General features: G+C 41.1%; 1 protein-coding gene across 1 annotated transcript; it reads right to left on the reverse strand.

Moving 5' to 3' along the window:
• Nucleotides 1-5837: 5837 nt before the first annotated feature.
• Nucleotides 5838-15734, reverse strand: LOC133578106 (alpha-(1,3)-fucosyltransferase 7-like). The gene is made up of 4 exons (XM_061932284.1): nt 15647-15734; nt 9883-10126; nt 9396-9645; nt 5838-6575 (listed from the first exon to the last, which is right to left on the reverse strand). Exons 1-4 carry the CDS (start codon nt 15732-15734, stop codon nt 6006-6008), a joined length of 1152 nt encoding a protein of 383 aa, XP_061788268.1. The 3' UTR covers nt 5838-6005.
• Between the last annotated feature and the right edge of the window lie 603 nt (nt 15735-16337).

The following is a 16337-nucleotide window of genomic DNA, read 5'->3' on the forward strand; positions in this document are numbered from 1 at the left end:
AGGTCTGTCCGGCATCCTCCCCCACCATCGCAGTCAACTCACCACCAGGTGGTGATCGGTTGAAAGCTCCGCCCCTCTCTTCACCCGAGTGTCCAAAACATGAGGCCGCAAATCCAATGACACAACTACAAAGTCGATCATGGAACTGCGGCCTAGGGTGTCCTGGTGCCAAGTGCACATATGGACACCCTTATGTTCGAACATGGTGTTTATTATGGACAATCTGTGACGGGCACAAAAGTCCAATAACAGAACACCACTCGGGTTCAGATCCGGGCGGCCATTCTTCCCAATCATGCCTCTCCAGGTTTCACTGTCGCTGCCAACATGAGCATTGAAGTCCCCCAGTAGAACGAGGGAATCACCCGGGGGAGCACTCTCAAGTACTCCCTCGAGCGAATCCAAAAAGGGTGGGTACTCTGAGCTGCGGTTTGGCGCGTAAGCGCAAACCACAGTCAGGACCCGTCCCCCCACCCGAAGGCGGAGGGAAGCTACCCTCTCGTCCACCGGGTTGAACTCCAACGTACAGGCTCTGAGCCAGGGGGCAACAAGAATTGCCACCCCAGCCCGTCGCCTCTCATTGCCGGCAACGCCAGAGTGGAAGAGAGTCCAGCCCCTCTCGAGAGAACTGGTTCCAGAGCCCTTGCTGTGCGTCGAAGTGAGTCCGACTATATCTAGCCGGAACTTCTCGACCTCGCGCACTAGCTCAGGCTCCTTCCCCCCCAGCGAGGTGACATTCCACGTCCCAAGAGCTAGCTTATGTAGCCGAGGATCGGACCGCCAAGTGCCCTGCCGTCGGCTTCCGCCCAGCTCACACTGCACCCGACCTCTATGGCCCCTGCTATGGGTGGTGAGCCCATTGGAGGGGGGACCCACGTTGCCTCTTCGGGCTGTGCCCGGCCGGGCCCCATGGGGACAGGCCCGGCCACCAGGCGCTCGCCATCGTGCCCCACCTCCGGGCCTGGCTCCAGAGGGGGGCCCCGGTGACCCGTGTCCGAGCGAGGGAAATCTGGGTCCTTTATTTTTATTCGTCATGGAGGTCTTCGAGCTGCTCTTTGTCTGATCCCTCACCTAGGACCAGTTTGTCTTGGGAGACCCTACCAGGGGGCATAAAGCCCCCGGACAACATAGCTCCTAGGATCATTGGGACACGTAAACTCCTCTACCACGGTAAGGTGGCAGCTCAGAGAGGAGAAAAATTAAGCAGCTAAACAAAACTTTAGCATTATTAGTCTTAGATATTTTTTTATGTTAGCCTTTTTTAAGAAATGCAATTGTAAATTGACAGTGCTCTTGTCCATATAGTGTTGAAAGCAATGACTAGGGATATGTATGCATGTGAAATTCAGCCATTATTAATCAGTAAGGTACCGTATATGTACACATAAAGAGTGTTAAAGGTAACACACTTTGTACCTTAACTAGCCTTGATGAATAAATATACAAGTGCAGTAGGGTTGTGGGAAACATTCTGCTCTTAAACATGTAACATATTGCTTCCAAAAAATAATCTTAACATTTTGAATAGGTTTTGAAAAAAAACTTGTTTAAATAGTGAAAAACTGAGTATTGATTGAAAAAGAAACAGAGGGACAAGCGGTAGGAAATGGATGGATGGATGGAAACCGAAAACATGATTAAAAAGTAATTGGGTGAACAGGTTTGGCTCTGATTTAACATTACTTTAATGAATAAATGTACAAATGCAGTAGGAGGACCCTGCTTTTCCATGATGTGTACTAATGCACAAATGTGCATGGTGTACAATTGTAATAGAAATCATTAAACTAGGAAAATGAGATACACATACACATTTATTTTGCATTATTATGTCTTAGTTTTGAAAAAGAGCCGTTCTAAAATACAAACAAACAAGAAATTATTATCTGCTTGTGAAGAACGCATACACGTAAACAAGGTTAGATTTAAAAAGCAATGGTAAAAGCAAGGGGATGGTTGGTAGTCTAAAAGCACCAAACAATTCTCACTACGCAAAACATTTTAAAATCAAGAAGCTAAAGTTGACTTGCAGCTATTCAGTCAATTTAATGGTATTGTATTGTTGTACAATATCCAGCCATCCATTTTCTACCGCTTGTACCTCTCGGTTGGAGATTAAACATGTGAACATTAGAAAAAGAAGAAAACTATCAATATTCCTACAAAACAGGCAATTAAAACATTGTGTTAAATAGTTGAAAAATAATATGTGTATTAAACATTAACAGTACTTACACAAGGCATGGATCAAAACTCTTGTAATCTGAACAATAAACTAAATGTATTTTCCTGAAAATCTTACAATGATAAAACGTAGACATTTAAAGTTTAAAAATTAGTATGGGAAGATTTGAAAAACTTTGGCATTATTAGCTTTAAACATTTACCATTCATATGAAACTAATTGTTCATCTTTTTTAACTGCTTGATGTGGCTTAAACCACAACTCAAACATACAATCAACGACATGCCTTTAGTATTATTTGTAGTATCGTCTAATCTATTGTTGCATAGTATATTTTAATGTTGGTAAAAAATATTTACTGTGTTGGTGGTATTTAAAATAAAGATATATTTTTAAAACAAAGAATGTCATATTTCTAACTTCCTTAGTTTGACTGTGATATAAAGTAAGATTAAATGGAGCATTATAAAACAGATAGTGTTTCAACATTTTCTTGAAAATAGTAGGCAGTGTTAGGGTTAGGTAGAAACCAGTGACATGCGGTCACTGGAGGCAGGTGAGGCACCTGCCATCATGGAAAGAAAAAAAAAGAAAAAATTATATATATATTTTTAAATTGTTATATGTATTCAGTGATTATACTATAAAGTTATTTTCCATTTAACTTCACCAGTTTTAGATTATTTTTATTCAAAATCGCTGAATTTTCACATTTGCCGTTCAAATACTTAGAAGAGACGGTGCGGTGATCAGCAGCCAGTTGAGGCACGTCACTCAGTTGTGCCTCAACATGGATTGCGGACTCGGCTAACTGCTGGCCTGCTGTGCAGTGAGACCGTATTGCTATATGAATTATATTATACATTTCCATAGTTTAGTTAGCTGAGGTATATAATGTACAGTGTATTTTATCAACAACTGTATGTGTGTAAAGTATTTCTTGTGCTGAGCAATCATAAAACTGCTGCGAAGACGGACTGGCTGAGGCTCGCAGTAATCCCTCCTCCTAGTGCCGGTTAATGCACCCCTGCCGCAGAATGCACCCCCCGACGGGAGCGCCACACCAACCAAAGCCCACACCCAAATCCTTCACGTGCAAGACCGAATCCACCCAAAAAAAGTCACTTAACAAGAAGCCAAAAAGTGCAAAAACAACAATGCTCACGCCGGAGGAGCCGTGAACGACTGCAGGGACACAACATTAGGTACACCTGCAGACTGCAGCACGGATTTCATATTTCATTCATTCACAACTCTTCCAACACGAACACCACTGTTCCCGCACTTATAAGTAAAGGTAAGACCATAATAAAGTTTTTTTATTAAATGTGCTTTTTTGTGTGCTACAGTTTGTATGTGTAAAGTTAAAGTTAAGTTAAAGTACCAATGATTGTCACACACACACTAGGTGTGGTGAAATTTGTCCTCTGCATTTGACCCATCCCCTTGTTCACCCCCTGGGATGTGAGGGGAGCAGTGGGCAGCAGCGGCGCCGCGCCCGGGAATAATTTTTGGTGATTTAACCCCCAATTCCAACCCTTGATGCTGAGTGCCAAGCAGGGAAGAATGCTGGTATGAGCTTTTAAACATAACCCGTTAACTGCTGCCAATCAAATGGTGAATAAGATACTCTTTAGGGTTCACATGTTTGTAAATCTGACTGTAATGAAGTCAGTGCCTCACCAGTCATGAACCTCATCGCACGTCACTGGTAGAAACTGATGGGATGTTGCGATGTCATTGTATAATCAGTTGTCTCAGCATCATCCAACAATGGGGAGCGTGATTACATTCAATCATGAAGGCTGTGACTATTCCGATTCTTACGACAGAGCAAATGTAACTTAATTAACAGGATTAAACTTATACTAAACACAAAAAAAAAAAAATATTGTGTCATTTACAATACCCTCAAATTTACCGCTGTCACTGGAGTTACAACTCTTGGTCCTGTGACGATTAAAGCTTGGTCCAAACACGCGCGTGTTCCACACCCAGGTTTGACAAACCCCTTCATTGTTATCTCAATAAACAGCTGTCAAGATCGGTTTTAAACTGCATCAGACAAGAGGGTGGGACCCCCATGTTCACACACTAGGGACAATTTAGTGTTGTCAATATGCCTATTCCCAGGTGCATGTCTTTGGAGGTGGGAGGAAGCCAAAGTACACAGTCCCAGGGAGAACATGCAAACTCCATGCAGAAAGACCCCGAGCTTGGAGATGGAACCAGGACCTTCTCGCTGTGAGGCACGAGCGCTACCCACTGCCACACTGTGCTGCCACTGAATACTGAACCCTTGTGGGTACTTATTTTCAACTGATATTAAGTTTACTCCAAAAACAAATGACTTTATTGACCACAAAACATAAGTGTTTGTAATATTTCCAACATCAAGCATGAATAACTTAATATTAAGCAATACATTTGAGGGATTATGACACAACCTTGCAAACAAAATAGTGGTCACTACAGAAACATGTGCAGTCACTACCGAAACACTCGGCGTTTAAAAAGAAAAGACAGTGTATTGAGTTATCAATTAAAATATTATACCGATTGGTTAAGTGTATGTTCAATTTCATAAATCATTAACTCTGAAATCAATTTCACTTTGCATTTCAGAAAAAAAGATTGCATGTATTGAAGTAAGAAATATTGTTGAAAAAATCTTTTTTATGGATTTTATTGTGAAAAACCTCAATAATTATTTAAAAATAATCTCTATACAAGGGAAGTAACCATAGTAGCAGGTTAGCATAATATTTTTTATTCGTAATTTATTGCTATGTTTCGATAGTGACACATTTGGTGAGAGGAAAAACAATTCCCGATATTCTGAAAATACAAGACATTTTTAGAAATGTGTACTTCCGTTATTGTACAATTAAAATAGTGACAAAGTATTGAGAATACAACTTCCAAAATGTACAAATATTTCCAACCTCACTTTGAACCAATCTTTGGAATCGCCTCCAATAGGTTCCATTGTAAGCTGACTTTTACACCCATTTATTTAATAGTTAGAATCCATTAAAAAATGAAAAACATATGTGTGTTTGTCATACATAAGGATTGTGAATGATAGGCAAACTTTTTAAAAGAAAATGCTGTTTTCCTTTAAATCAAAGAGGGATAGCATCAAACACTACTCGCCGTAACCATTTAATACTTAGTAAAAATCCATCAATATACATAGTATTTACATGCAACTGTATCTTAGGACCAACAATAGTAATTACATACCAGTGGTCTCTATGATCTTTACTCATTATAATTCCATTCTTGTACTTTTGTCCATTGCATCCGCTTCAGATGACTTAACTCTAATATTTCTCTCCAATATATTTTATGCTTGTCACATAATATCAAGTATCAAACACATCAAAACATTCACATGTGCATCAATGCCATAAAGAAAAATACATCATTATCATTGGTATCAGAGTTTTGAAAGCTGTATCAGTGGTGTCTTTAGCTTTGATTGTGATGTGTATTTTTTTTTTTGACCCAACAATATTGTATATTTCATTACCTGTCATCTTGTTTTTTTGCTTATTTAGAGTTGAGTTAAATCCAGTGGGATCCATGTGTTATTATATATATGATGTTATGATATACGTATGTGTGTTGTGTTCCAATTTTTCACAGTTAACAAACCAAAACACGGAAACTAAATACAAGTTCACAATTTACAGCAGAAAACAGACACACTTGTTGTTCTAATTCCACAAATGCAAAGTTGTTGTATTTAAAGGAGGTATAATCTGACTGACTAAAGATTGCAGAATGTCTCTCTCTCTCTCTCCCTCCCTTCTTCCTACACAGCGTTATCCCAGGCCTCCCGGTCATCGTAGACCTTGTACGGAGGGAAGCTGGGATACTGCAAACAGATCTGACACAGTCTCCACTTCAAGTCGTTGTGCAATTCCACCTTCCACTCTCTCCTCCATTGCAGATACACGCGATAGTGCTTGACGTCACCCGCCAGCTGCTGCAGATACTTGCCAAGCTCTTTCACCGACGCAAACTGGTCAACGTGGATGAACGAATGAGGCGGCGCCACAACCTCGTAATCTTGCACAGATGCTCCCAGGACGACCGGAACCGCCCCAGATTGGTAAGAATTCCTCCACAGCTTCTCAGAGATGTAATCTTTGGCGATGGTGTTCTCGAAGGCTAAATAGAAATAGCAGCGAGACAGGGTGGGAAGAAGGTTTTTGGGTGCAAGAGGAACATTTGTCCACTGTCCGTAGACCTTCACAGGGACGACACTGCTGAGTTCTTTGTACACTTGGCTTCTTTTGTAGGACTCTTGGTAGTTTCTGACCACCCAGCAGACCAGATCTGTTTTTTTCCATTGGATGTTTTTCATTGGCTTTTTAGAGTCCTGTGGTAGAAGTCAGAGGTGTGGACTCGAGTCACATGACTTGGACTCGAGTCAGACTCGAGTCATGAATTTGATGACTTTAGACTCGACTTGACAAAATGTAAAGAGACTTGCAACTCCACTTAGACTTTAACATCAATGACTTGTGATTTCACTTGGACTTGAGCCTTTTGACTTGACATGACTTGCTACTTTTCCCAAAACCCAAAGCTTAAAAAGTTATTTGGGAGCGCTCCATACCTTCCATTTTCTACGTCTGCGTCGATCAGCGTGTTGTTCCTGTCAGCTGGTGTGCTCTCAGTACAATAGCCAATCAAATTAGATCTACGTTGTTTTCATCACACAGCATTCATCCAATCAAATTGCAGTACAATCAATGAGGAAGAGTTGTCAAACAACGCGCCAGTGAGAAACAATTATGCCAAAGTTGGTTTCGTTCGGGTATAAAAACTACGACTTGGTCAACAAAAAACGAATTGCCGTATGCAAATCACGCAGTTCGAAGATTACAGACGGAGACGCAACAACTTCCAACTTCGTTCGACATTTGAAGTTGCACAAAGAAGGGTAAGTTTTGAATGTAAGGTAACGTTTATTGGCTAAGTAACGTGACTTTTATTTGCTGTGTCGTTAAATCAGTGAGGCTGCAAACTCACTGCTAACGTTATAACCATAGACATCTTATAAGTAGACGCAGCATCGAGCGCTACTGCCTACTGGCGCAGACGAGACGCGGGGCCGCCATCTTGGAGTGGTGATCCGCTCCACTCAGTGCAATTCATTTGGCAGGAGCAATTAACTGTCAGCGCATTTAATTCATTTTACCTCACTGAAAACCACTGATTTTCACGCACTTTTTTTTGTCATACGTGTAGCTATGATAACGGACACATGTTTTGGTGTGTTTTATTATTAATAGTTTGCTTAACAGTAATATAATATTCTTATACGCTATAAATGACCAGACGTCCGAGATCAAAACTGGGAATATAATCCCAGAGAAGGGGGAAAAACGGTCAGCTATTTTTAAGTTGAAGAAACAATATGATTAGGTTATATATATATGCGCATATCCTACATAAACAATGTATGAATACATTAGATATCTATATATCTTAGGGACCTATAGACTGTATCTCTGTTGCTTCAGAGTTTACTCTGTCTTGACACTTTGTATTGATATTTTGTATTACATTCTTCCCTTAAATGATAATGTTTACAGTGATTGTTTTTTGTGTATTTTGTATGTATGTCGCTTTGGATAAAAGCGTCTGCCAAATACTTAAACATATATAAACACCTGAAAGTCAGCTAAAACCACCAATCTGTTTCACTGGATTCAGAATAAAACCAAATGCTGTTTTACCCAGCAATGTTGGTATTTGAATATTGTTACTTGAAGACTTATTCCTGGTTACAATTATACTGTTAAGAAAGTATTGTCTTATATTTTGCCTAAAATGAGAATGCATCATAACCAGTGGCGGCTGGTGAATTTTGTTTTAGGTGGGGCTGAAAGTTTGTAAACCAAACCCCTGTAGGGGGGTCCTCCTCCCCCAGAAGATTAATTTGTGGTTTTCACATACAAATATTGAAGATCTTTGCTCCTTCTCAACTCTGTGGTAATATTATTTTCATAAAATACAACCAATAGTACGTTAATGTTAAATCGTACTTGTGAAAAGTAATCCCCCGATTCCTATTTTCAACAGTCCGCTCATTTGAGCAGGAAAACGCTGAACACCAGCCCGGCATCTTTGTTTTCTACCTGTCAACTGTCAGTTTAGCATCTTTGTTTTCTACCTGTCGACTGTCAGTTTAGGCTGCTCGCCGGCTTCTCATCACCACTTCAAGATGGCGGCCAAATTGCTGCGTCTACTTATAAGATGTCTATGGTTATAACGTCATTGCAAACACGGCAATCTGTTGCGTCCACTGCAGTTCGCTACCTTATTCATACTTTTTGTCAAGTGATTTTTTTAAGCAGGGTTGCATGAGGTACCAATACATAACGTTACGTTAGTCAATGTATCACACACAGTAATGTAGCGTTAGTCAATGTATCACACACAGTAACATTACATTAGTCAATGTATCACACACACTAACGTAACGTTAGACGGCGGTCAGCAGCACCGCGTATTTTAGCCACCTACAAAAAGACAAACATAGTCAAATGAAGGTCAGTTAAAATGTATACTATATTAAGAATATGTGTACATATTGCATAGGGCCCTGACATCTAAAAAGTACAACTCTGTTCATTGTTTTGTTCATGTATTTGTTATGTTTTTCATGTGTACGCATACATAAACACACATACAGTATGAGATGAGATCAATGAGATAAGGTAAGAACAGGATAGAAACTGCTGTGGAACTAGTTACAATGCAATATGCCATGGAAATACAATGTTAACACTTTTGTACAAATAAGTACAGTTGCACTTGTTTTTTCAAATGTGTTTATTCTGTAAAGGAATGAGTTAAATGTTTAAAATGACTGGTTAATAGTGCTATTATGAAGAGCAATGTCAGCACTATTTTTTTTCCTGCAATTTCAAATGCACTTGTTTTAATAAATAAATACAGCATTTTAAAAGCATACACAATCTGTGTAAATATATTAGTCTGTGGTTAAAAAGAACTTGAAAGGACTCGAAACTCAAAATGCAGGACTTGGGACTTGACTTGAGACTTTCCAGTCTTGACTTTGGACTTGACTCGGGACCTGCCTGTCTTGACTCGGGACTTGACTCGAGACTTGAGAGCAAAGACTTGAGACTTACTTGTGACTTGCAAAGCAATGACTTGGTCCCACCTCTGGTAGAAGTCCACCGTATGGTATGCTAACATCTGTGTCCCTCCTGAAGTTCACAGTGAGTTTGAACAAACCTGCAAATCGTCTCCGGTCTCCGTTGCGAACAGACGCCTCCATGGATATCCAAGCCCACCTCTGGCCTGGCGGTCTGGGAAGCTTTAGGGGAAGTTTCTCTTTGTTAATTCTAAGCTCTCGGTTAAAGAACACCACCACGTCCGCCTCTGAAAACAAGGACCTCTGTGTCACAACCCTGCAGTTTGGGCGGTATAGCTCGGTTGGTAGAGCGGCCGTGCCAGCAACTTGATGGTTCCAGGTTTGATCCCCGCTTCTGCCATCCTAGTCACTGCTGTTGTGTCCTCGGGCAAGACACTTTACCCACCTGCTCCCAGTGCCACCCACAGTGGTTTAAATGTAACTCAGATATTGGGTTTCACTATGTAAAGCGCTTTGAGTCACAAGAGAAAAGTGCTATATAAATATTATTCACTTCACTTCACAGTTTGGGATGCCAAAGTGTTTCCAGCAGATGTCCTGGCTGAAATTCAAAACGTTGTCATAAGGCCAGTGCCACTGCAGGATGTTTACATTATGTTGCTTGGAGTTTTTGGAGGAGGAAGCAGCTAAAAACGAGGATTTCCTCAGCCAGTCGTAAGAAGACCCATTATCAAAACACAGAGGATGCAGAGGAAGCAGAGGAATAATTGTAGTGTAGCCTTTTTGGTATGATTGCACTGTTACAAGAGAAACAGAACAATGTTTGACATGAGGAAGTTGCAGTAGTCCAGTCAAAATTGGAACTAGGACATCGTTAAGGTAAATGAAGCTGAGACGAGAAGGCGTCGCATTGAAGAAGCTTTGCCTCTTCCTGCTCATTTTTGAACATGCTGAAATTGAATTGCGCAAGTGTAAATGTGACGTTCTTAATGTCCCTTTTGCAAGCATGTCTAACATTAAAAATAACTGGGGATTTAGAAAAAAAATGCCACATTTGAGCTCAAACAGGAGAATAACTACAATTAGCGGCATCTAAAAAAAATAATTCTATAAAACATCCATCAACCCATGAATAAAAATGTAAAATTGAGAGAATATTAGTAGTAATATTGATATAGCAATATTTAAAATAGAAAATAACAAAATAAAAATGGAGAACCTAAGAAGAGTTTCACATGATCGGTAAACAGCCTGATTAAAAAGGTGTGTCTTTAACCTTTTTTGTAAAATATCAATGGTCTCTTTAGTGCTGAGGGGCTCTTTGGCAGGCTGTACTGCAGGTGGGGGCCATAGTTGGCTAAATGCCGCCTCACCGCTCGTCTTTGTTCTAGTATTTCCATCCATCCATCGATTTTCTACAGCTTGTCCCGTTCGGGGTTGCGGGGAGTGCTCAGCTGCATTCGGGTGGAAAGCGGGGTACACCGGTAAAGATAAATGTTTGGTGCCAGAAAATGTCAGGATCTATGCGGGTTGATACAGTAAAAGCAGGTCAGATAGATAATAAGGTGCAAAGCCATTAAGACATTTAAAAACTAATAATAGAACGTTAATATCTACCCTGAAGTGGGCATGGAGACAATGCAGCGACTTTAAAACTGGTGTAATGTGCTCCTGCCCTCTGGCCCTTGTCAGCACACGTGCAGCTGAGTTTTGTAATAATTGTAGAGTTCTGATTTCAGGACCTATAGTATTAATATGTATCTCCAAAAGATGGGGGCCATAGGGGTTGCCCGCGGAGGATTCTGTGGGGTCAAAGGTTCATGGCGCGTGACTTATACATACCACCAATTTTAGGTGGTTTTTTACCCGAAACCGAAACCCGGAAGCATATTTCCTATCCAGCAGCCATTCTATTTTTGTAGTTTTTATTAATAAATCTGCCATCTTATTTGTAGTCAATACATCATAATGATTATGACCTATAATCGGAGGTATACGTCATATCCGGCCGCCATTTTTAATTTTGTCATTTTTATAGTGTGTAAGGCATCATCTTGGTTGTAGTCCAAGTGGAGACCAGCTGCTGGGTCTCTGCCACACCAGAGTCTATTCGGAGAGATTGGAGGAGATGCGGATGAAGAGACAGGGCTGCGGAGCTAGCGCTGAGCGCCGGGACAGACGGGCTTCACAGTGTCTTGGTTGAATGAGCATGTATCAGACACCTCGGTCTCCTTAGATGGATCCTCGCTCATCCATGCAGACTGGACACTTGCCGAGAGTTAGTGGGCAGCCTAGGGTGGAGTCAGCTCTCTTGGTTGCTTTGTTGAGTCTGCTCCTGTCTCTGGCCATGCTCCCACCACCCCAGCAGATGATGACTTGTGATTTAGGGCTATATAAATAAACATTGATTGATTGATTGATTGATGGCGTGGGACATCGCAGAGGCCACCACAGAGTATATGAGTGTTGAAATTATGTTTTTGTTTGGTTGCTTGTCTATGCATGGTGCAATCGTGTGTGCGCAATATATATTATTGGTTATTTTTTGTTTTTTTTGTTGTTTTACTTTTGTAGCTGTATGTAGAAATGGCACTGCTGGAGTGGCAGCTGGTTGCATCAGCTCTGCTCTTTTAATGTCTTTAATGTCCTTTGTATTCTTTAATGTTTCTCTCTTAAATACATAGACTGAATATTATTGTTTGTGTTTGTTTTTGTTTTCATTTTTCTAATTTTTAAAGCCATTTTTAAGTTAGCGCTAACCACTTTGTATTACCAAAGGCTGTTTTGTTAATGTCTCAAGCTATGCGCACATGGACACATTTAATCGGATTAAAGCCCAACTGGAATAAAAATGCTTCAGTAAACAAGCCATTCAGAATATTCTTACCCGTTCAACATGTTTGGATCAAAATTTAATTCCGTTTAACCCTGTTTTTCTGTATTTGGGTCTTACAGGGTTAAGACGGGTGGTTTATGCCAATAGTCATTCAGATTGTAGCGCATGAAACCAAAGCTTCCGAAATTCGGGTTACAATTTCCCTTACTACGCATGTCTTTGATGTCAGCTTTACTTTGGGGGTGGAGCGGGGACTAAATTTAATAGTGTCAGAGATTGATTGATTGAGACTTTTATTAGTAGGTTGCACAGTGAAGTACATATTCCGTAAAATTGACCACTAAATGGTAACACCCGAATAAGTTTTTCAACTTGTTTAAGTCGGGGTCCACTTAAATTGATTTGTGATACAGATATATACTATCAGATATATACTATCATCATAATACAGTCATCACACAAGATAATCATCAGGGTATATACATTGAATTATTTGCAGTATTTACAATCTGGGGTGTGGAGGGGGGTTGGGGGGGGATTAGGTTTGGTTGTTATCATCAGTAATCAACAATTTAGAACAGACAAATGGATATTGAAACAGTGTAGGTCTGACTTGGTAGGATATGTACAGCAAGTAGTGGACATAGAGAGAGAGAGAGAGATCAGAAGGCATAAGAAAAGCATCTACATTTGATTGTTTACATTTGATTATTAACTATCCGGGGAGGGTGTTAGTTTAGGGTTGAAGTTGCCTGGAGGTGAACTTTTATTGCGGTTTTGAAGGAGGATAGAGATGCACTTTCTTTTATACCTGTTGGGAGTGCATTCCACATTGATGTGGCATAGAAAGAGAATGAGTTAAGACCTTTGTTAGATTGGAATCTGGGTTTAACGTGGTTAGTGGAGCTCCCCCTGGTGTTGTGGTTATGGCGGTCATTTACGTTATGGAAGTAGTTTGACATGTACTTCGGTATCAGAGAGGTGTAGTGTATTTTATAGACTAGGCTCAGTGCAAGTTGTTTTACTCTGTTCTCCACCCTGAGCCAGCCCACTTTGGAGAAGTGGGTAGGAGTGCGTTGGGATCTGGGGTGGATGTCTAGAAGTAATCTGACTAGCTTGTTCTGGGATGTTTGGAGTTTAGATTTGAGGGTTTTGGAGGTGCTAGGGTACCAGGAGGTGCATGCGTAATCGAAAAAGGGTTGAACGAGAGTTCCCGCTAGAATCCTCATGGTGCTTTTGTTGACCAGAGAGGAGATTCTATAGAGAAATCTTGTTCGTTGGTTGACCCTTTTGATTACCTTGGTTGCCATTTTATCACAGGAAAGATTAGCCTCTAGAATGGAACCTAGGTAGGTGACCTCATCTTTCCTGGTGATAACAATGTCACCCACTTTTATAGTGAAGTCATTGACTTTCTTAAGGTTGATGTGGGACCCAAACAGGATGGATTCCGTTTTACCCAAGTGTATGGATAGCTTGTTGTCAGCGAGCCAGGTACAAGTTCTACAGAGTTCAGCACTGAGGATTTTCTCCACCTGTGACTTGTCCTTGTCTGATACCAGCAGGGCCGAGTCATCCGCAAACAAGAACAATTCACAGTCGCATGCTGATGACAAAGCGTTTATGTGTACTAGGAACAGTAAAGGCCCCAATATACTGCCTTGGGGGACTTCCCAGCTTATTGAGAGGTGGGGGGGGGGCAAGGTGCCATTCACCTCTACCACCTGTTCCCTCCCCTCCAAGTAAGATTGCATCCAGCTCGATGAGGTCTTGTCAAATCCGATTGCTCTGAGCTTATCCAACAGTATAGCGTGGTCAACGGTGTCAAAGGCCTTCTGAAGGTCCAGCATGACCATGCCGCAGTATTTGCCCGCGTCCACCTCATGTTTGATGTGGTCGGTCAGATAGAGAAGGCATGTGTCAGTGGAGTGGTTAGTTCTGAAGCCGGATTGGAATTTGTACATGAGTTTATTGGTGGCAAGGTTACTATCGACCTGTTCATAAACTATTTTTTCCATTACTTTCGAAATGGATCTGAGAATAGAAACAGGTCGGTAGTTGCCAGGTTTCAATTTGCTTTCTTTTTTAAAGAGGGGAGTTACTCTTGCTATCTTAAAATCTTTTGGTACTTGGCCTTGTGAAATTGAGAGGTTTATTATGTACGTGATGATTGGGGCAATGATGGAGGCAGAGTCCCTGAGAAATCTGGAGGGGATATTGTCAAGGCCTTGTTTAGGTGGAGCGTGCTCAATTTTTTAAGCACCTCATGAGCTGTGACCATTTCTAATTTGAAATCATTGTTGGATACTCCTAGCTTTCTGTAGAAAGCTTTAATGTGTTCTACACCAAAGCGACCAGAGTGGTTGGACAGCTTATTGACAAGAGTTGCGGCTATGCTGGTGAAAAAGGCGTTAAGTCTGCTTGCTACCTCCAATTTGTCTGTAATGAGGGAGTCACCCTCATTGATGCTGATGTTGGTGAGTCTGGTTTTAAGTTTTTGGCTGCAACCGGGAAGCTGGTTGTTGAGAATTTTCCAGAGCTCACGTGGCTTATTTGTGTTTTCCTCTATTTTGTCGTAAATGTAATTTTTTTTAAGGATTTAGTCAGGTTGGTTGACTTATTTCTTAATTTATTGCATTGCTTCTGTTTTACATTTTTGGTATTCGGAGTATTTTCTGTCTCTGTCTTTTATGGCAGCTAATAGGTCCGGATTCATCCCCACACAGCAATAAGACTCCGCGGCGGATCCCCCGCGGAGGTATTGCGCTTTCCGGAACGGACCCGCGAAACGGACCCGTATTGGAGTCCACTTGTTCTCAGGAACGGATCCACCACGGAGGCGGGTCGCGGACCCGTTGTGGCTCCGAGCTGGATCCGCTCCGCATCCATGATCAAAACCTAACCTGCCGCGGACCAGCAACGGACTCATAAAAACCCGTTTTGGACCCGTTTATCTTATTTTCACAATCTCTTCTGTTCTTGCTGTAGGATAAAATAGGAAACTAACACTATCACTATAGGCCCTACTACAGCAATATAGGCTTAAATATGCATTGCCTTGTATTTTTAAACTAACAATATTGTTAATAGGCAGAAACAGAAAATGGTCAATTCACTCTATAAAGTAAATATATACGGTAATATATAAATATATATATAAATAGTAAATATAAATATTTGTGATCAGGGTGGTGTGCAAGACATCCAAAATGTTCAAACAATATCGTTATTTGGTTCCTTGATCAGAGTACTGTATGTGGATACATCTGTGTGGTTTTGTCATGTTTGTTTGGCTCTGTTGGATATCATGTTTCAGTGTTTATTCTCATTACTCATAATCCTGACATTAGCTATTGACCTTAGTTAATGACAAAAGTTATTGACAAAGTTTGAAGAAAATATGTGATTGGTTGTGAATTTGAATTCTTTCCTAAATCTGTGGCACAGAATGACCATCCGGTATTTGTCAGTTATTGCTGACCAGAGCAGGAAATGTTGTTGGCCATTCTTCCTCCTCGCCATGTTGGCCTGTAGGCCAGGCTGGATCCAGGCTCCTCTGTCTGCCACATGTTGAGGGCTGGTGCAGGGGATGGAGGGAGTCGAGGAGGGACTGCCGTTCCTAGTAACTGATAATACCCAAGGGGCCAATCTATTCACTAATATTTCAGAGATCAGTCCCTACCTTGTGTAACTCTCTGCATGTTAAATGCAGGTGCTGGCGAAGGCATATGAATACTTTCCTTTCCCATGGTGAGGTGCTAAGGGAGATAAATTGGTATTCAATGGTTGTGATCTGTTAACCATGGTTACTGGATGCTGAGACTTTTCATGCAATATTGTTAAGTTATCTCCAGTTGAGGAGTTGAGTTGACGAGTACTAATGACTCTTGCTGGCACTCAGCGAGACGGTGGAGCTGGGAGAAGGGATACAAGGAGAGGGGAATATCTTTAGCACTAAGAATGTTAACCATATCTTTAATATTAATGTGGTGGTTTCGTTTTTTCGATGTTAAGAGATTATTCCTTACTCTGCCAGTGCAATTGGCTTGCCAACCCCAGAGATGCGAGGTCACCATTTCCCGGGTCTTCCTCGCTATCATCCGAGTCCCCGAGACGATGGCTGTTGGGTAACCATATCATTAGGATTATTGCAATACCAAAATTGCCAAATA

This window comes from Nerophis lumbriciformis, linkage group LG38 (genome assembly GCF_033978685.3).
Source record: "Nerophis lumbriciformis linkage group LG38, RoL_Nlum_v2.1, whole genome shotgun sequence".
Classification (NCBI taxonomy): Eukaryota; Metazoa; Chordata; class Actinopteri; order Syngnathiformes; family Syngnathidae; genus Nerophis; species Nerophis lumbriciformis.

Bases quoted from the DNA above. Each gene is read 5' to 3' on its own strand.
- LOC133578106 (XM_061932284.1), bottom strand. From the start codon at position 15,734: ATGTGGCAGACAGAGGAGCCTGGATCCAGCCTGGCCTACAGGCCAACA. The intron at 10,127-15,646 runs GTCAGCAATAAC...CTCTTGTAACAG, and splicing joins CAACAACATTTCCTGCTCTG to TGCAATCATACCAAAAAGGC. The intron at 9,646-9,882 runs GTGAATAATATT...CCCAAACTGCAG, and splicing joins ATCCCAAACTGTGAAGTGAA to GGTTGTGACACAGAGGTCCT.